Here is a 21,264-nt window from a genome sequence, read left to right as displayed (position 1 = left end):
GTATGTTATCGTAGGAATTTTATGCATCAAAGTTTTACAATTTTTTTTAATAGATAATGAATTTGTAGACAACACCAGTGTGAAATATTGTGTACTTCCTGTTCAGAGGTGTATGTGGAAGCAGAAGAAGAATTAACATTGCAGTAAAGTATTAAGTATAACAAATATTGTAACTCCCTTTGAGAAACCTTTGAATGAAGTGTTCAGAGTTTTGGATGATATCTGGCTCTTGCTCCTGTGAGGTTTGAATGCACTTATTGTACTGTAGGTCACTGTGGATGAAAACATGTACGACATTAATCTAATGTAAAAAGAAAAAACAAAACATCACAGAAATACTGAAATACTGACAAAATTTTTTATGGCCAAATAAATCTGTTTACAACATCAATGTATGGCTTTTAATAAATAATAACGAAAATCAAAATAGCTTAGTTTTAGCTGTTTTTTTAAACAGAAGCTCATTTTGTCGTAAATGAAACTGATTCATTAAGACAAGAAAAAGCAGCTTCCTGTTTTCAGCACAGGAAGGAAGCAAGACAGTTTCTTAAGTCTATGCAAATACAAGCAGCTGCTGTCAGAGTGTGAATAAGATATAAATTACAGATGATAGAATGGGCCATTAATGGAACAGGTAAGCCCTTTTTCATTTTTTGATTTGCTGCATTTGAATAACCTTGACAAAACATCATTCTGTATCTGAAAGAATGCTATTAAAGAATGGTTTAATGTAGCTCGTGTCTACAGTCTAGATGAGAACCACTGATGAGTATCAGCCGATAGAAGCCACATAGAGATGAAGGAACTGATGTGAATAAAATGGAGCAAAAGAACTTTGATGTTAAGACAGACGAAGGTAAGGTCATCAAACTAGAACAAAACTTCACATAGCAAAGAACTGGACTTCTAAGTAATTAAAAGAAAAAATGGTGCCAGTTCCAATATTGTAAATGTACAACTAACACACTAAGAAAAATAACAAACAAACCTGTTTTTATAACAAACTGCTGAAATTGAGTTTTGTGGTTGTTCCAGTTTCTTCTATTCAGGCTGTGCTTCACCATTTTCATCCAAGCATCACTGCTCAGAGCGGTAGCCAGGTGGTTGCTCCTTCTATCATTGGCTCTAACATCGGCAACCTCAACATCAATATCACCTCAACAGGTGAAGGGAGATATATTAAATACAGGTGTAAGTGGAACTGAGGTTTGGACTCTGCTCATCTTCTTTCTTCTTTTGCAGGATCTGTTGTTTCATCACAGCAAGCACTGAACCATGACACCGACGACTGCTTGAAAGTGCTGCAGCCCAAAAGTCAGTATTTCTAACCACCCTTTATTTTATCACACTTACGAATTTGACATGTACACAGAACATCTTGAAAACTTAAATAACCTTCAAATGCATTTTCTCTGTCAGATTGTAAAATCGCAGAATGTCAAGAGAAACTGAAAGCTACTCTGATGCTGAGGTTCAGTAATTTGCTTGAGAGGACAATGGTGACAAAAGCAGACAGGATACCTCTCAATAAGATCTACACAGAGCTCTACATCACTGAGGGCGCAGGTGGTGAGGTCAATAAGGAGCATGAGGTGAGACAGATTGAGATGGCATCCAAGGTGCGTGTGGCCCAGGAAAAATCAATCCACTGCAATAACCTTTTTGTTCCTCTCCCGGGGCGTGACCACCATATAAGAACTGTCATCACAAGGGGAGTTGCTGGTATTGGAAAAACAGTGTCTGTCAATAAATTTACTCTAGACTGGGTCGAGGAGAAAGCAAACACCACCCTGGATTTTGTATTTCCTCTATGTTTCCGAGAACTGAATCTAATGAGTAAGAAAACAAACCTAGTGGAGCTTGTCAATGTTTTCTTCCCTGAAACAAAAGACACAGGCATCTTCACTGATGGCAAAAACAAAATACTCTTCATCCTAGATGGGCTGGATGAGAGTCGCCTTTTTCTGGACTTCAATGAAAGTGAAATAATATCTGATGTGACAGAGCCAACCACGACTGCTGTGATTCTGACCAACCTTATCAGAGGAAGACTGCTTCCTTCGGCTCTGGTCTGGATAACATCTCGCCCTGTAGCTTCCATTCAGATCCCTATGGAGTACATTGATCTTGTTACTGAGGTGCGAGGGTTCAATAACCCACAGAAAGATGAGTACTTCAGGAGGAAAATTAGTGATGAGGGTGTAGCAAACAGAGTAATTGCACATGTAAAATCCTGCAGGAGCCTTCACATCATGTGTCACATACCAGTTTTCTGCTCTATAGCTTCAAGTGTTCTCGAGAAGAAGTTGGCAACAGCAGACAGCAAAGAGACACCAAAGAATCTCACGCAAATGTACCTAAACTTCTTGTTCATGGAGAGGCACCCTGGAAGAAGGGAGTCAAATGCTGACTGCCTGAGAGAAAATATCATGTCACTGGGTAAATTGGCATTCAAAGAGCTTGAGAAGGGCCACCTGATCTTCTATGAGAGAGACCTCATCCTGAATGGTATAAAGATCACACAGGCCTCCATCTTCACAGAGGTCTTCACAGAGATCACCAATGAGGAGCTGTGCAGGGAGAAGATGTTCTGCTTCGTGCATCTGAGCGTTCAGGAATTCTTTGCTGCTTTGTATGTCTTCCTCACATTCCACAATGACAACATCAATGTCTTGGTCAAGAAGTCGTCCGCTTCCAGACGTTTCCTATTTCGAGACTCTTCAGAGCTCATTCTCTACAAAGAAGCAGTGGAAAAGGCTTTGAGATGTGAAAATGGACATTTTGACATATTTCTGCGCTTCCTTTTGGGTCTGTCCATGGAGTCCAATCAGGCTCCATTGAAAAGTCTGATGACCTGCAAAAGAACAAACCAGAAAACAAGAACTGAGATCATTAAACACATCAAGGAGAGGATCAGGTCCAGTCCATCCCCAGACAGGTGCCTCAATCTCTTCCACTGCCTGAGGGAGCTGAATGATCATTCTCTTGTGGAGGAGATTCAGAGCTACCTCAGCTCAGGGAGCCTTGACACAACCAAGCTTTCTCCAGGCCAGTGGGCGACTCTGGTCTTTGTTTTACTGACTTCAGAAGAAGAACTGAGTGTGTTTGAATTAAGCAACTACACCAGATCAGAGGAGGGTCTTCTGAGGCTGCTGCCTGTCATCAAAACAGCCCGAGTGGCAAAGTAAGTATTTTTTTAAAAGCAAAGATATGCTCCCAACATGAAACAACGTGACATTCAGTTCTCACAGTCATTTGGGAAACTTTAGAGTTACAGATCTATATTCACTTCTCTCATGTCTTTGTTATTGCAGCTTAAGTGCATGTAATCTTACTGTGACCTGCTGTGACGTCCTGTCAAATGGAATCAGCCCATCCCAACTCAGAGAGCTGGACTTGAGTAACAACAACCTGATGGATGCAGGAGTAATACTGCTGTCAAGTGGACTGAAGAACAGCAAGCTGAAGGCACTAAGGTCTAAATCCTACATTTGATTTGTTTCCCCATAACAAATCAATACATTTTTATTTATAAGCTGTGAGCAAAAGATTTTCTTTATTTTCTGTTTGTTTAGACTGAGGGGTTGCAACCTAACAGAGCACAGCTCTGATGCTCTGGTCTCAGTTATTAGCTCAGATTCCTGTCAGCTGCAAGAACTGGACCTCACTGACAATGACTTTTATGATGAAGGAATCATGACTCTTTCTGGTGGACTGGGGAGTCCTCGTTGTATGCTGGAAATACTCATGTGAGTTTTCTGAGTGAAATTTCAAGACAGGAGTGTGATGCCAACATGCCAGCTCACTTGTTGCAGTCATTGGATGAAATATCTGCTCTTTTGTTTTGAAGTTTGGCCCTGTGCAGAGTCACAGAAAAAGGCTGCACTTTCCTAGCATCGGCCTTGAACTCATCTCGTCTGAGAACGCTCGACCTGAGATACAACCACCCAGGAGAATCAGGCCTCCAGCTGCTGAGCATTCTGCTACAAGACCCAAAATGCAGCCTACAGAATCTCAGGTAGTGATGGTGCTGAATAGAGCCTGAGTAATAAATAAATTGCCTAAAATTAGCTTATTAAACTAACTAAATACAACAGCCCAGAAATACCTGACCTGAAGTAACTTTGTGGCTATAATGTCAACAGTTAATTTCATCTTGTTTAAAAAGTTATTTCCTGATGAACAACCTAAATCTCCAAGATGTTTTGCATATTTAACTTAAACATTTATTTGCGAGATTATTATTTCATGAAAGTCTACTTATATTACTGAGTACTATATGTGAAAAAAGTTGTATAAAGCCTTTTTGTGTCTCCAGTGGGAGCTTTGTGTGGTGAAATGTTAAATGTCAAATGACAGAATACTGTGGTCTTTTGTTGTTTTAGTGTGGAACAGTGTGGAGAATCCAGGATTCAGCCAGGACCAAAGAAATGTGAGTAACCAGCACCTCTTTTATTGCTACTAAACTCATACCCCAGCCTGAAAATCTCAATATGTTTCATCAGATATCAGCAAACTCACCCTGGATCCAAACACAGCACACAAAGATCTCACATTGACCGAGGAGAACAGGAAAGCAAGACGATGGACCGAGCAGCCCTATCCCGATCACCCAGAAAGGTTTGATTCCTGGAGACAGGTGTTGTGTAGGGAGGGACTGATTGAGCGCTGCTACTGGGAGACAGAGTGGAGTGGGAGAGTTCTCATAGGTGTAGCCTACAGACAGATGTGCAGGAAGGGAGAGGGCCACGACAGCTGGTTAGGACGAAACGACTTCTCCTGGGGCCTGAACTGCACCAAAGACGGCTACAGGACCTTACACAAAGGCAAGAACACTGCATTAAGCACCACACCCAGCTCCAATAGAGTAGGAGTCTATCTGGACTGGTCAGCAGGGATATTATCCTTCTACACTGTTGCCAGTGGTGTTCCCACTCTCCTGCACACCTTCCATACCACATTCACTGAGCCTGTCTACCCAGGGTTTCACCTTGGCTGGGTGGACTCCACAGTGTGCCTGTGCTGAATAATTACCTGGACAGAGCATTCATGTTCCTCTTGACCACATAAATGAGAACATAAATTGTAATATAGTCTTTTTTTTGTCCTGCTCCTGAGCCTTCAGTTTAATTAAATGCAAAACATTTTATTTACTTTTTAACATACAATTATCCCTTAAATTTGCTGAAGCCATGTCAGCAGTGTGGCTGTAAGGGAGGCAATGTCAGTCTTTCCAACACTTTGATCCAGATTAAAATACTTTTTATTGGGTTGCCAAGTAATTTGGAACACACCGTAAATGAATGTAAAAATGTTCACTGCTCTAGTTCCACAAATGTACAATGTTTTGTAATTAGGGTAAACCAAGACAATCTATACAATGATCTAGACATGTAGAACAATATGAAAAGAATGTACTTTATTGTAAGAGTTGTAAATAATGTGCTTTATAATAAAAACCGCCCCCAGTGAAAGCACCACCAGCGAAGGAAGAAGCACAATGTGGAGTTTCACTTTTAACAATCATTTTATTAGCAGTCCCACGATGCAATGAGAAAAAATAAAAATAAAAGGGAACAGAAACTGAGATTACAGTCAAGACGGTGAGTCAATCAAAATCAGTGAACATAAAGATGGAACAGAGGGCTACACACACACCAAACAAACCCAAGTCACATTGTTAAAAAGGAACAGAAAGTGATAAATGAAGACTGAATTTTCCCAATGGGTAGTGTGTGTGTCTGTTGGCTGATCCCTCTGTTCCTCATGAGAAATTCACCAGGACCGACCCCACATTCACACACACCACACAAACTCTCATACCTCACACACTCTCCCTCTCTCACACACACACACACACACTCACACATATCAAAAAGCCAGTCTCCCCATGTCGTCCTCACTCCAGTAAAAGCCATGACTTTATATTTCATCTATTTATGACCAACCAACAATCAACAAACCACAGCTGTTTGGGCAGGTCTTTAAAATTGTTATTTTCTATTAATTCTGTACACATATTTTATTTACACACTGAATACTATCAGTGCGGAGACAGCTCAAAGTTTGCAAACATTAGCTGATGTCCATTAATCTGCATTCATCCTGTGCTCATTTCTGTCTGCTGGAAACTGATTTTTTTGTACAACTTTGGACATCGACATCTCTGATTGATATAAAGTTTGCAGCACTACATATCACCAACAGAACTATCCACAGTTAAAAGTGATCACTTCCCTCACTGTGAAGTTGAGACCAGATGTTCACACATTTCCTTTTTTTTTTCTATTTTAATCTTTTTTTATTTAATCTCCAGCTTTTTCTTCAGTGCTGCATAGGCTTTAAACTCTCATAATCACAACAGCAATTTGCCCTGCACATCTGGCACAAGTGACCAAACATCAGCACCAGATGTTTGCATGAATAAACTGAACTGAAGCTGATTTAAACAAATCTGGATTATACCAATTACTGTAATCACTGCTTAGAAGTGCACCTTTATTTTCAATATATTTGTGGCCACTGAAACCAGACTTCAGACATTAAATGGTGTCTGCAGGTGAAAACTCATCAAGCTCTAATGATCGCTTTAAATTTGGATGCTCACACCTGCAAACACACCAGGAAAATGAAAAATAGGGCATGGGATTACTAATCTTTTCACATGTATAAACACACACACTATGGATGATTTGAGCAGCATGGGAAAAGGTACTAAGGCCATGATTAAAGGGGAGGCAAAACATAAAGAACAGCATTTATTTATTTCCACCGATGTCGTGGTATGGAAATGTCCTTCAATCTACTGGGATTTATTCATATAAAAAGTGTTTGCTATCTGAGGGCCGTTTACGCACCCAAAACAGCTTTTCAGTGCTAGTAATACAGACAGTACAGCGATTACAGCCAACATCAGCCAACTCCATTACTCACTCACTCTATTGCATACATAATTGTTCACTCACGTATATACATCACCCTCCCTCGTCAGTTATTTCACTCCTGCTGTGCTGGAGCAGTAGATCTGAGGCAGAGTAAAGCTCTATTAACAGATCCTCTCTCACACACGCTCTTACACATACACAACGGGATCCGCCAGCTGGTCTCTGGTGCTCAGCTGACAGACAAGGAGAGCTTTAGTTTATTAGGTTTAACAAAAAAAAAAAAAAAAAAAGATAAAGCATGTTTTTTTTTTCCTTAAAGAAAAGTGAACCAGGTAGGAGTCAGAGGTGGGGTTTTACAGGTGATGGTGGGAGCCTGGGGGCCTAGCTGAGAAGCTGGCGGATCTCCTTGTGCATGTGACACAAGAAGTCCACGTACGAAGCTCCCCCACTGACGCTCTTGTCCTCGACCAAGAAATGCTTGAATATCAGCTCGGCTCTGTCTTCCTGTTTCACCACCATCAGCTGCAAACAAGAGGGGGAGAGGAGTGTGAGAAACAGAGCACAAGGAGTAGGGCTGTCAAATAGGGCTACAATAAAAAAAAAAAATTATTAAAAAAAAAAGTGATGGACTAATAACTTTATCTACTCAGTGGACTAATACATTTCTCTACACAAGTCAAGAAATGTGCATCACAACTGCCCAAACCCTTTGTTTTTTAAAATGGAAGTGGGCGAAATAGAAAACAGGAACTTGTAGATGTGCTACAAAAAGCATAAAATAAGCACTGTCAAGGTATTCACATTGGTCAGAGGGCAGATGAAAAAGAACCGCAGGATAAAGTGTTTGGGCTAAAAAATTTCAGAGAGGTAATGGGAAAAGAAAACCTGCCTTCATGTATCGTGATCGCTCTGCTCTGAAAGAGGCAATGATCTCTCTCAGTCTCTGAGAGAAAGGGTTGTCCAGTACTGGGAGACTTGTCTGAAACAAAGAGCAGTGATTTTCAGAAAACATAACTTTGACAAGACAAGGTTGCATGAAATCAATATTCAGGTTCAAAAAACTGTCAAGCAACTTTTTTCTCCACTGAACTGTAAATATTCAATATACCAGAGTGCAATACTTTCTATCCTTATAGCATATTATATTTCAATTATATTTTTATTGTAAATACCTTGTTGGTACAATTTATCTTGTGTCATATCCTTTCCTGTAAGATTTCCCCAATGTGGGACAAACAAATGTTCATCTTGTTTTATTTCGAAATAGGTTCAGTATCCCCAAAAACTGTTGGTTGATAAAACCTTGTATGGACTGTGCTACTTCGATGGCCTCTCCTCACTAACCACCAGCCCTGCATCAGTCAGCTAAGGTTAACAAACATGACATGGGGGCACAGCTGTTTCCTCTCACCATGCTCGGGTCGATCTGGCTGAAGCTTGCTGTGCCGAAGATGTTGAGCAGCAGCTCCTGCTGAACACTGGCTCCCACCCACAGGAAGAGGTGGAGCCCCGTCTCCAGGAGGTAGACTCCACCTTTCGACAGCCTCTCCTCTGAGTCCCTCACTGCCACCGGCAATGACCCGCTCTCCAACTTTATCTGGAGGGTTGAAGGGAAGCAGCAGTGTTAGATGAATGTGTTAGCTCTGTGAGCATTGCCATCTACTGACCAGGGCACATGAAGACAAAGAAGTGTACAGCTCGCACACACTTGCATTGCAGTGTGTGATCTCACCAGTGGCAGCAGGCGGGGGTAGAAGAAGACGTGGGTCTCTGTGACGTCCATGCAGCTGATCAGCTGTCTCAGGTAAGATCGGTCATCCAGTGAGACGTCAGCTCCCGGCAGTAGCACGTCACTCTTCAGCACACAGTTCAGATAGACTGGCAGCAGCTTCATGCACTCTGGGAGGATCAGCTGGACAGCACACATACAGGTTTAGTTAGGGCTATAAATACCTGAACACACACTTGATGTGGAAATATGATTAAGAGAGGATCCATTTGTAAGAGCATGTAAGAAACTCCAAGGTGAATAAATAAGTGCATTTGAGCTGATGTTTTCAGTACCTGACCAGCTGATGAGGGGCTTGCACAGTTCTTCCGGTAGCAGGCCAGAATCTGAGCACATTGGTTGATAAGAGTATCTCTCACTGTTTTAGTGGGGTTGTTCAGGACACCACGGAAAGCTGCAACACACAAAAACACACACACAAACAATGACAGCCATCAGGAACTCTGACAGGATCAGAGGTGCAGTCCATCATATTTTACCTTTCTTTGTCCTGTGAGTGGTCAATTAACAACAGATGCTTCAAGCTTAAAAAGCTGCACACATTCATAAAGAAGCTGGGATAACAGCCACAGCTTTCTAATTTGCAGCTCAACATACTTGGTGGTATTTTTAGAAAATGTTGCTTATTCATTTACCCACTAACACCTTATTCAGACTTGTAGAGTATAACGCTGGATGTGGAACATTATACTCTTCTCTTCCAGCCTGACAATGAGTAACAATGAAAATGTGTGAGCTGCTATTCACCATATTTGGAGAAGAAGTTGATGATCGTGTCGGTCTCACAGTTGCGGTAGAGGTCAGCCAGCTGAGAGCAGCAGTTGACAGCCATGTTGTGGATGCGGAGACGCCTCTGGCCACTGCAGCTGGTGTATAGCACAGCACACTACAGGAAAACAAATGAGACGCTACATTTTATACACATGAACTAGCTGGACTATATTATTACTTGTATTTAATCTTCTATTTTTATAAGCAGCTGCATAGTGATTCTCACAGCTATTGTCTCTGCTTTAACTAAATGCTGAGTCATGGCAACTGTACTTCTAGTTGTTTTGGTCAAAACGTTTCACTATTCATCCAAGTAGCTTCATCAGTCTGAGGGAAAGCTGGCATGGAATCTCAAATTTCTCTACCCCTAGTCTGAATAAACTCATTAGGTGAGCTATGTAAATGGGGTGAGTTGTTGGACCCACACTCCTGAGTTGGTTTCACTTCACACCTGGTCTGAATAGGCTTGTTAGGTAAACAGAAATGAGCACAGGTGAGGGTTGTTAGGATCTAATGGTAGACTCATGGTACAGTCATGTGAATCCCCTGATTGTGATGTGTTCCTTAACTTCCTGGGAAAAGTTTAAAGGGCAGCCTGGTAGATTGAACACAGGTTATGTCTGAGCTGCTACCCTTGTTGAGGGAGGGTTTTTCCACCTGAACATGTATGGCTTCTCTGACCCCTCTCTCAAACCATCTATCTTCACTGTCTTAAATATGTACATCACTGTCTTCCAATGACTGTCCTGTGTCGTTTAAATGGTCCCGGTCTTTGGAAGTGCTTGAAGTTAATAAATAAGTTAATGTGCACACCTGCATGAGCGCCCCTGTCTCCTCACTGAGCTTGTCATCGTGTTTGAACTCAACAGTGATGGCTTTGTCACAGTCCAAGCCTGCGAGCTCCACATCTGTGGTGTTACTCATGAAGAAAGAGCCGAAGAAGTCTGTCGCTCGGATACCTGAGGGCAGGGGAGGCCGTCGACAAACACAGGAGGAGGAATCATTAAAAAACGCTATGCCTCGCTTTTTCTGAGTCAGTTCTCTTGGTTTCAAGGACTGGGAGTCTCACCTGTACTGGTTCGCACCCTCATGACAGCATCAAACCCTACAGGTTTCTGAACATCTCGCCTGAGGTCATTTAGGAATCGCTCCTGGTCTGACTGAGCCTGGGATAAAGAAAACAGTTACCCACTAAAGTCAGATGTCACATAGCATTAAATGATCCAGCTGCCTACACTTTATCTGGAAGTTAGCAGCAGTTCATCATAAAATCAAATAAAAATCCCTCTGGCCACTAAATCTTGTACAAGAAAACCTGGGGCTACTTCAGAATAATTAATTAGAATAATAAGGGAGTGACTTTCTCTCACCTGGAAGTATGTGTATTTGTAGATCGAACCTCCAGTAGCGACGGGAACCACCGCTAATGTGGCAAGATCCACATACTGGTTGGGGAAGAGGAAGAGATCTACACAGCAGCCCTGGGCTACACACTCCTTAGCCAGGGTGTTGTAGAAACTCACCTGGGGCTGAAACAGAGACTGGGGATGACAGGAGGGGGGGGGGGGTCAGTCTGGATTCTCCTTGCTCTAATATACAGACTTATTATTCAGATGCTACCCATAACCACAACCTTGTGACCACACAACTGAAGGTAAAATAAAGCACAACTTGCTCCACTTGTTTTTACCTTCTCTTTATCAGTCCCAATCAGCTTCTTGTCTTCTCTGTTCTTTAGTTTTCCAGGAGCCTCTGCAATGGGCAGAGACGTGTGAAACACAAACAGCTTCCCTGCACAGTCTGCAGCCTGAGAAAGTGACACAGCAACATGAAAATTATCAGCCATGTCAGGGGATTGGTGCAGACCCTATGCCATGTATCCAGAGGGACTGAAATCCATCTTCTTGCTGACTCATTCCTAAACATTTCCCATTTAAAAATTCGAAACTTTTGTGGCTTCAGATTAAGCTTCAGCTTTTGTGTTTCAACATTTAAATACATTTGAAGCACAGATACCTTCAGTGCTTCTAGTCCTGCTTGGATAACTGGTCCAAAGACCGTCTCTGTCTCCCTGGTGTCCGCAAACATCTCTGGGATCTGGTCTAGCAAACTAGAGGACACACGCAGCATGTCATTAAAACAGGCAGTTTGTCCAACCACACACACCTCATGTATCTGTTGGTGTGTATCTGTCTGCTTAATGTGAGCTCACCTCTCGATAACTAGCCGGCTCTCGTTTACATTGACCAGGAAACCGTCCAGCAGGGGCACAAACATGTCCGACACGTCTGACACCACCAACATCTGGGGCTGGGCCAAGCTTGACTTCACATTATAGAAGTGCAAAACCTTGTTGTAGGTGACAAAGCCTACCCGCACTACAGAGTCCATTTCTGGGTTCTCCCTGGATACAGAGACAGAAGGAAATTGAAGAATGGTCAAGGACTGGAGTTGAGTTTCCAACCCAGCAAACACATTTCACCTTTTAGTCTCTCTATTCTTATTTTCTATTATTTATTCTATTTCGCCTCTCTTCTCTTTCCCCACTTATTCCCATTCATCCACTCTTCTGTGTTTATGTGCTTGAGTACCTGGGCAGGCAATCTAGGAGAGTCTTGAGTTCCTGACAGACAATGCTGACCATGCCGCTCTTCACAGCGTTGTAGGACACATCAATAAGGAAGATGAAGGCTGGAGGCTGAGGAAGCTTATTGTTCTGTTAGAGACAGAAAAAAACAAAACTTTGAATGAAGTCATGTGAATAACAGATTATGAAATGTCATTTCAGATCAGCTGGACATGGCAACAGTCTTATATTCAAAATTTACCGAGAACAAGGCTCTTCAGCGTCCTGGGTCTTACCTTGCAGTAGTCAACAGTGGCCAGGAACTCGTAGCTGCCAAGCGAGAGCTCCGGCCTGTCGTAGCAGTCCACCCTCTTACCAGTGTGGTCCAGATGCTGGAAGTAATGTGGAGGCACTATGGTATAAAGAAGGTGAAGGACAGATAAAAATAAAATCACTACAGTGAGCTCAAGTTAGAAAACACCCTACTACATTTTTTCACAAACTCACCCTCTGTGACACAGCTGCAAAACCCACACTGGAAGCGGCGACCTCCCTCTATGAACTGCATGTACGGGCACATGTAGGCCTTGCAGCGATTGCAGCGGATTGGACCACCCTCGCCATGGTCCACCAGGTATGGAGGTGTCTGGCAACAGATTTAATTTAGCATTTTAATTTAATCAATCTGGATATCTGAGGTTGACAGTATTGATTTATACAAAGTTTAGCCATGAAGGTTATGTCAAAAACCTACAAACAGAATATAAAGAGATTTATGGAGACAAGAGGTAATTTACAACCTCTTTTCCCTACAGGTGTTTTTCATGCCAAAATGATCCAGTCCAAACAAATACTGGTTACACATGTGACAAAAGAAACAAGGTCATGCATCCACTCCCTCCTCTGTAATTTTGAAACAGATTATCCCACTGACATTACAAGCATCCTGTCATAGTTGCCACACATCTGAATTGACCTGAAAACTAATCTTTTTTCAAATCAGGGTCAGGGTAACAATTTTCCCTGTTAATATCTCAGAAGATACAACTGAACTGTGGAGTAAACAGATAAAATGCAGCAGAAGTAATTTGAATATGTTCTCAACCGTTAAAGACTTGTGAAGTGAAATTCTTAGCCAGGAGCCTAAATGATAGCGTGGATCTCATTCCATTTGTGCTATGAATTTTGTTTCTTGCTTGACTTCTAATGATGATGTGTTTTCCTTCTTTTACTTTCTGACAGCTTTCCAATCAGGTTTTTCTCTTAACAGAACACTGATCATGTAACAGCTACAGATTAAAAAAAGAGGCCCATCTAAATATGGTTTACATCAGCAGAGGGGATTGGTATCACTCACCTCATCTGGTGGCAGAGTGGCGAGGGGCTTGATGACGGCGGCCAGTGGCACCTGAGACTGCTTGGCCATATCAGCCGTGCAAGGCATATTATAGGCCGTACAGCGAATAAACCTGGGGCTGGCATTTCCTACACATAGACACAATTCTTTCATTAACATCACAGCATGACTCACATACCTTTGCTGGATGGAAAGGTTTTTGGATTTGTGTTATCAGTTACTAAAAAGGAAAATTCCTCTAGAATAAAACTATAGAAATATAATCTGTGATTGTGATCTCAAGAAGTGAAACGTACCCTGGTCTTTGACCTGGAAGTTGGTAGTGACCAGGGGTGGGGCCTGACCTCTGACCCCAGTGGTGAATGGCTCAGTGCTCTTTGCTTTATCATCCTCTATTACCTGGATCTAAAAAGGAAGAAGGGGATGAAAATATCCCTGATTCATAAATGCCTACAACGTAAATACACACATGTAACATGTGCACATGACCCACTGTCCCCAAGTCTCACAAAGTCTACAAGACGTACATTTAACACTCATGCAGGAGAACACTTTCAAACAATCCCTACACACACACACGCACCCACAGCTACTCAACACTGAAAATCTGTCCACAGCTGTGGGCATGAATTTTTATAGTGAAGCCATCACTGAAGTGACATATGGTACAGATTCATGCTGAAGCTGAGTACATTCATAAATATGTTGCAAACAAGTCTAAAAGAGATCCCGTAGAAAAAGGATGGGCTTTATCAAGGCATGCCATTAATGCAACGAATTGTGGGTAAGTCAGCACATCACCGGCTAGCATGCAGAACATGGAAAGGGATTAAGAGGGGGCAGCTCTTTAAGCTCCGTGTTCAAACTCTACAAATGTTTCCCTTAAAGAATGCCATTTACACTTGCATTTGGTTTAGACTGTTTAGGGTTTAATTGGAGATTTCTGCAAGAATATGGATGCCTTTCCATTTATATTGCACAGGAAAATTTCTTTCTGGGAAAACCCATAAATTACTCAAAGACTCAATAAGATAATGTTCTAAATAATTCCATGTAGTTCTTATATCCAACAGCAACCCATCTTTCACTTTATGAAGATTGCTGACTTTGAGGGTTTAGGAGGGCAGAAGGTGCAGCAGTGGATTAGTGAAACGGAGCAGAGAAGACAGGATGAGGCAGAGGAAATGACAGGCACACAGGAAACTTACTGGGCTGGGGATAGCGTCTGGATCTATTCTATGTCTTGATTTCTGCACAGCCGGCATGTCAGACGCTTGCTTTATATTCAAAAGTTTGTCCAGCAAATTGCGCAAAACAGGACAAAATGAATAAATACAAAGAATGAAAAGGAGTGTGAGAAGAGACAACTCAGCATAACTGTGCTGAGCAGCAGGCAGCACTGCAGTTATCCAAAAACCGGTCAGCAGCATAGATTATAGAGTTTTAGCATTAATCTAGACTGTATAACAGTCAAGTGCATGAAGGTATAAACTAATATACCAGCAGGTTGCTTGACACACATGCTAAGCATCGCTACATTTAGAATAAGGTTAGAGAAAGTCACAAACATATGAAAATATTTGGGTTAGACTGTTGCAGTACTAGAGCTGGGCAATGTGAAGATCATCAGAGACATTTTCAAATATATAAAACAAATAGTGGTCATCAGTGGTGAATGTAAGGTCTTATTGAATTTTAACAGTACTAACAAATACACTAAACAACATTACCAGGCAATGATAAACAGTGTCATCTCGCACAAATCAGCACAGCACATATCCAGTCACAGATAAATGAATTTAAATGGGAATACATAATCAAGTCAGTAATAATATATGAACTAAAACTGTGATTGTTCGATGAAAATGAGATTCATGAAAAATGATCAATGATGCTAAATGTTTGCTATCATAACCTATGACGACAACAGAACTGGTTGTCATGATGCTGCACTCTGATAATAACATTATAAATCCAGTTTAATAATGGTGATGTATGATAGTATGCTAATATAATAATTACTGCCCAGCCCTAAGTGATGCATGCAAAATCAGTTACACTCGACCACTTTATTAGGTACATCTATACAACATAACTCGGTTCAGCACAACCATTCTGCCATAAACTCTCCATTCATAACGTTTAGGGTTAACTTTTGTTGACACTGTGGTAAATGTGTAAATTCAATGGTATGATTATTAATTAGTCATAGTTAAAGGTGTTGTTGTACTGGACCACATTCTACTGCCCACCACATTTCGATACACAAGAGAGGCAGAATGTACACAACAAATATGCTGTACATCAAATCTCTAACACACTGAGTGTGATGCTACATTTAATTAACACCTCCATAACAAAGTCAATAAACTTTATAGGCAACATTATACACAACATAAAAGGAGACATTATGGCAGAATAGCTGTGCTGGATTGCATTAGGCTATATGGTTGTACCTAATAATGTGGACACAAAACGCACGTTATTTTCAAACTCACTCATGCAAATGCCTCATAACCATCTTATCTAGCCTGTCTTAAAATGTGGTGTGAGAAACAAATATTAGCCAGTGAGGGTGCTGAATTTGGAATGGAACAGTATATTTGTGCATTTGCTTACCGGGCTAGGAATGGCATCTGGGTCAAGTCTTTTCTGTGTGGGGGGAGCAAGAGCTGGTGCAGGAGCTCCATAGTTTGGTTGCCCAGGATAAGGACCTGCATAGCCAGGCTGGGGGCCTCTCACCTGCCCAAATGAACCTGAAGTGAAACAGAAATAACTGAGTGATGGAGAAAACTAACAGGAATCCATGTAGCTTCTACTTAACTGCCATCTTCATACCATTCTGCTGAGGAGGGTATGCTCCCTGCATGCCAGGCTGAGATGGAGGCTGCTGTAGGGGCCCAAGTGGGCCCTGTGGTCCTGGAGGCAGGTGGTTGCTCTGGGCCATTGAAGTAGGAGGCATTTGAGTTGTGGAAGGAGGTGGACCTGAGTGATACGGGGACGGCTGCGGTGGAGGCAGCTGTTGCTGGGGGGGCATGGGGCTTGAGTACTGGCCAGTGGGTGCGGAGGTTGGAGGAGGACCAGGAGGAGGAAAAGATCCGGGCTGAGAGGAAGGAGGTGGTCCTCTAGGTGGGAAGGAGCCTTGGGTAGGGGGAGGCGGTCCAGTCGTGAAGGCAGGCTGGCTGACTGGTGGAGGTGCTGAGGAGAAGGGGGGCTGACTTGGGGGGAAAGACTGCTGTGGCTGGGACACTGGGGGTGGAGGAACTTGGCTGGGTGGAGGCATCGGACCAGAGTAGGAGGTGGGAGGAAAAGTTTGCTGAGAGGAAGGAGGTGGCGGTGCAGAGGAGGTGAATTGCTGTTGAGAGGTAGGGGGAAGAGAAGGCTGTTGAGAAGAAAGCGGTGGGCCTCTATAGTACTGCTGAGAAGCTGTAGGGCCAGTGGGAGGTGCTGGTTGGGTGGGAGCAGAGGAGGCTGGTGGAGGGGCTTGGGTGTAGGAGGGTGGAGGTGCAGCTGAGTAGGTGGTACTAACGGGAGGCTGGGAGCTGTGAGGTGGAGCTAAGGAGAATGGACAAGAGAGAGTGATTGTGAGAGTACATACTCTGACACTACACTTAAAGACTCATTCATTGCATGCCATTTAGCATTGCCATCACTATTCTATTACACCCAAGTATACACCCATCCACATTTACCATATCCTGGTCCCGCAGGGGTTGGCGGTCCAGAGGTGATCTGCATCCCAGTCATCTGGTTGGTGACCTGTTGTACCGAGGGTGGGGCCCCATAGTGTTGGGGATAAGACGGGTGTGGCCCTGATAGGTTCACAGCACCCTGGTTGTATGGCTGAGACACAGCAGACCTGGAAACAATCATTCAGTGTGTGTACATGGCTGACTTTCTAGACTGAGCAGCCCTAATCAGGTAAACAAGAAATCTGGTTTTAATAAATTGCATAAAGGATAAGAGAGGATTCACACTGCTTCTTCTGAAAAATGCACATTTCTTGGCCACATAACCAGATTTGTAATTGACATTTTGCAGGTAAGCAGTTGGACAATTACTTCACATGAAGGCAGCAGTGGCTTAATGAAATCAGGTAACTTAATCCTGCATCGAAACTATGTGGTTGAACCACAATGCAGTGGTTCAACCACAAAGAAGTTCCTAACTTTATCTAGTATTCAAATATGCAAATAAAAAGAAAAACTGGACCTGTGGCTGTTTCGTAGGTTTCTATCAGTGCTGTCTTTAATGTCTTTTGGTAGTTAGGTGCCCGCATTCACTTCTAGCTACCCCCTTGACAGTCTTTTTAAAGGAGTAAACACGTACTTACCTGGGTGGTGCTTGTGTCATGGGTGGGGGTCCATTCTGCATGTCCCCTTGGCTGTGACTGTATTGATTATAGGGCTGAGGTGCTGAAACTGGAGGGGGTGCAGAGGTGGGAGGACCCCTGACAGGACCTAAAATACAGAACAAAATTATCACATATACTATAAGGCCTAAAAAAGTAAATACCTTTTACAAATGACCCTTTTTTCTATTCTGTTATCAATCTTTCTAATGTGACAAGCTAAACATGGCTATAGGCCACTGTCGTGCCAAAACATATTTTAGGAACTATCTGATTACAGTCCCAAATTATGCTTCTAGGTTTAGAAGAGCAGGTTATATACTGAAACCACACTGCTAAATTCTGTGCTGAGGAGCAGACAGACCGGTCAGACCAATGTTCTGAATAGCTGGAATAAGGCTAGAATAAAATCATGTAAAAATCCAGTCAGAACAAATAAAAAAAGTGATCAACAAGTGCAAAGAAAGAGCGTCTCACTCATGTAATAAAAGAATTGTTTACTTTGCCAGTTAACAAAATACTTCAGCAATAAAAAGGTTAGTAACTAGTTTGCTGCTAGGTGCTATACAGACTCTTACAATCATGGTTTATTGTACTTTGAGAAAACATCATGACAGGAAGAATGCCCACAGGTACAGAGAGGATTCAATGATTGCAGAGCAACTGGAGTGTGAAATGAGCGAGAAAAAGAGAGGATGCAGTTACCTAAGTCAAGAGGAGAGGGGAGGTCAGAGACTGGGTTTGCTGCCACAGCCTTAGAGGGAAAGCTTGTGAAAGGAGAGTAACCTGAAATACAAGAAAAGGAGGGAAAAGAAGGCAAAAACAGAGAGATGTAGGGAAAGGTGTAAAGCAACATGAAGAAATGAGAGGGCAGTTAAGATTAAGGTTAGTATGCACAAGAACTTTGCTCTTCTCACACATACATGGCGGGAAGCAGGTAGGACACTCCAAGGTTATGACCTGGAAAGAGCATCACAGCTCACAGCTGACTGTTTTCCCTCTCTCAATCACACATGTGTTCAGAAGTTGTATTTTACCTTGTGGTTGAGCCCCGGGCTGATAGGATGAAGCGGGGCCATTGTAGGGTGCGTAGGGAGCAGGGTATCCCCCATCCAGTGGAGCGTAGCCAGGCTGGCCATAGCCAGGCTGAGGCTGGCCGTATGGAGAGGCCATTGGAGTGTGCTGGTTTACATTCATCCTCAGTTCATCCCTAAATCTGGATACAGTGCACCACAGTGAGAAGAGATTTATCAGCAATCAGGATTAAGGTTGATTAGCCTGTTTCCAGATAGTAAACTGAGATTTCACAGCTGAAACACTGGAGTATAAAGGCATTTGACATGGAACAGAAATCTGAATAATGATGGCCTCTCTTTCCAGAGGTTTCTCTGCCCACATGTGGACAACTGATCTTACTGATACCACTTTTTTGTGTTGTCTAGTTTAGGTTAATGTTCCTCAGCCTACAGTACAGTCTCTTATTTAGCTGAACAGATGTAGAAATATGAAGGCAGCCCTATACTTGACCCTGACTCAACAGAGTTTGTCGGCACCATGCACCTGAACTAACAAACAAGACAATTAACACATAGGTGTCGAGTCTGCATGGGTCTTCGCACTATGGTCAGACACAAATCCTACACACTAATGTCTCTGATATTTCCAGGCTCAGTGACAACACTTTTATTGGCTTTTTATATTTGTCTTGGCCACACCCACAGATTGACTCTTAGTCACTTACTAAGTCACTTAGATACACACAGAGCAAGAAGAAATGCTTTGGATAAGGCAGATACCATCCTGCACTGAAACTAACAACTCACCAAAATGTAAACCAAGCAATTAAGAGTCATTTGAGGCTAGAGAGACAAACCACTGGACTATTAGTGTCTGATATTCAAATGCCAGTTGAAAAACACTGTGAAATGTGCTGCACGTCTGAGTAAGAAGTGTATACGTCCTAAGAGTCAAGTTACGACCGACCCAAAGGCAAATCACCTTCATTAACATCTTGCATTTCACATGTCAACTTCAACTTTGCTAACAGATGTGCACGGGTGGCGATGTTTCTTCAGACTGGCCTGATCAATATGACAGAGCGATGAGTATCAGCTATCACACAAACACGGGCCAAACGAGCGCGGCCTTTGAATTATTGAGCAGTGCAGGTGCCACAACGAGAAACACAATCGCTACAGCTGCTTAGTGTGTCGGGCCTACCCAGAGACTGACACACATCTGCTTCCCTGGCGGGGTTGCACAATCCAAGTACTGGGTTCACAGTCTCCGTCAAACAGTGGAAAACGACTAAAACTCGCAAACAAACGCAGTGGTTGAGAATAAAATGCGCGTGAGAGGAAAATCAAAGGCCAACTTTGTAAAAGTAAAGTGTGACAACAGGAGAAGCTAAAGGAAACCACCTAAGTGCCGCATTACTCTTAGTTAGCAGCTAGTTAGCTAGCTGAGGCTAACAAGCTAATATGTCAAAATACAGGATCGGATCAATACAACATCAGTCAAACCAGCAGAACGGCGGTGGAAGTAATATCTGATTTAGCCATTTTCCAAGCCATGAGGGCTAGCATGCTAACACCGGGTTGAATCATGGCCGAGTCAGCTGTGACTGGATCGACACAACCGGAGCTAGCAAATGCTAAGCTAACGACAGCGTTAGCTAACGTAACAGAGCCCAGGACAGCGGGCCAAACCTACCCCCAAAGTGTTGTAAATATTAAGGCGATCGTCTGTTCGTGGCAAGCAATGAAACCCGGTGACCAACTAAGTATGAAGCAGATGTCGTCCCGGGGTGTTTCTCACTAATCCCTTCTCGGTAACGTTTTCAGAAGCGGACATTCAGCGGAACTGCCGCAGCGCTGTGCCACGTCCACATCCGGACACGGCGGAGCGACTTCCGCCGCGTTCACCTCCTTGTCCCGCCTCCTCCCCATCGGAGTTACTATAAAACCAAATATTATTCAACTATAATAATTAATATTATTGTTTTGCTTTTTGTCTTTTCAGAAGGGAATTCTGTAAGTGGATCAAAGTAAAGTTGAGACTGCATCGACATTTCAGGTTTTAAACAAAAATGTTTTTAAGGTTTTAAACAAAGATGGATTTTATTTACCAAAACGAATCAAATTAAAGGCCTGCGATGATCTGGTAACCTGTCCAGGGTGTACCCTTGCCAACAAATAACAAACTCTAATACTGACACCCCAAAATAAAACAACTTCATTCCATTTCCAAAATAAAGTTAATTTTGTCCATGTACTGATTAAAACAGTTGATATCTCTTCTATATATATTACATGATTGAAAAGAAGTAGGAAGACACTTATCTAGTCCTACCCCTCTGAAACTATTGTCTCAACCCTAACCCAACTGAGATCCCTAAAACATGTCCTAAATGCTGTGCTTGAGGTTTAGGGTGCTGTGGGTAGATGGACACATATCTGGCTGCTGTCCAGGCAGGCTGAGCTGGGGGTTGAAGAGGGGAGTGGTCCTGGTGGTTATTTCAGGAGAGTATATCAGCAGGCATTGCCT

General features: G+C 42.7%; 2 protein-coding genes across 5 annotated transcripts; one reads left to right on the top strand and one right to left on the bottom strand.

The window, feature by feature from the left end:
* Window positions 1–532: 532 nt before the first annotated feature.
* LOC113135172 (NACHT, LRR and PYD domains-containing protein 3-like) lies at window positions 533–5,501 on the top strand. 3 transcript variants are annotated; one of them, XM_026314886.1, is made up of 10 exons: window positions 533–634; window positions 748–856; window positions 1,036–1,164; window positions 1,243–1,314; window positions 1,420–3,184; window positions 3,315–3,476; window positions 3,576–3,749; window positions 3,851–4,018; window positions 4,386–4,432; window positions 4,506–5,501. In XM_026314886.1, the coding sequence occupies exons 2-10, from the start codon at window positions 820–822 to the stop codon at window positions 5,024–5,026; spliced, it is 3,075 nt and encodes a 1,024-aa protein (XP_026170671.1). In that variant the 5' UTR covers window positions 533–634; window positions 748–819; the 3' UTR covers window positions 5,027–5,501. The 3 variants fall into 3 exon arrangements, with proteins under 3 accessions (XP_026170671.1, XP_026170672.1, XP_026170673.1); XM_026314887.1 differs by having other exon boundaries at window positions 735–856; XM_026314888.1 differs by lacking the exons at window positions 533–634; window positions 748–856; window positions 1,036–1,164; window positions 1,243–1,314 and having other exon boundaries at window positions 1,451–1,592; window positions 1,697–3,184.
* A 7-nt stretch (window positions 5,502–5,508) lies between these two features.
* Window positions 5,509–20,600, bottom strand: sec24c (SEC24 homolog C, COPII coat complex component). Of its 2 annotated transcripts, XM_026314884.1 has the most exons (24): window positions 20,431–20,600; window positions 18,756–18,934; window positions 18,424–18,504; window positions 17,701–17,827; window positions 17,060–17,226; window positions 16,206–16,922; window positions 15,987–16,123; window positions 13,664–13,772; window positions 13,368–13,495; window positions 12,518–12,656; window positions 12,307–12,422; window positions 12,036–12,160; window positions 11,657–11,848; window positions 11,461–11,554; window positions 11,135–11,251; window positions 10,815–10,985; window positions 10,514–10,610; window positions 10,258–10,403; window positions 9,421–9,559; window positions 8,949–9,067; window positions 8,617–8,796; window positions 8,296–8,481; window positions 7,774–7,863; window positions 5,509–7,406 (listed from the first exon to the last, which is right to left on the bottom strand). In XM_026314884.1, exons 2-24 carry the CDS (start codon window positions 18,913–18,915, stop codon window positions 7,266–7,268), a joined length of 3,678 nt encoding a protein of 1,225 aa, XP_026170669.1. In that variant the 5' UTR covers window positions 18,916–18,934; window positions 20,431–20,600; the 3' UTR covers window positions 5,509–7,265. The 2 variants fall into 2 exon arrangements, with proteins under 2 accessions (XP_026170669.1, XP_026170670.1); XM_026314885.1 differs by lacking the exon at window positions 18,424–18,504 and having other exon boundaries at window positions 7,266–7,406.
* Window positions 20,601–21,264: the final 664 nt, after the last annotated feature.

Source organism: Mastacembelus armatus, chromosome 19 (genome assembly GCF_900324485.2).
Source record: "Mastacembelus armatus chromosome 19, fMasArm1.2, whole genome shotgun sequence".
In the NCBI taxonomy this organism is placed as follows: domain Eukaryota; kingdom Metazoa; phylum Chordata; class Actinopteri; order Synbranchiformes; family Mastacembelidae; genus Mastacembelus; species Mastacembelus armatus.
This window is presented reverse-complemented; position numbering and strand designations above follow the sequence as displayed.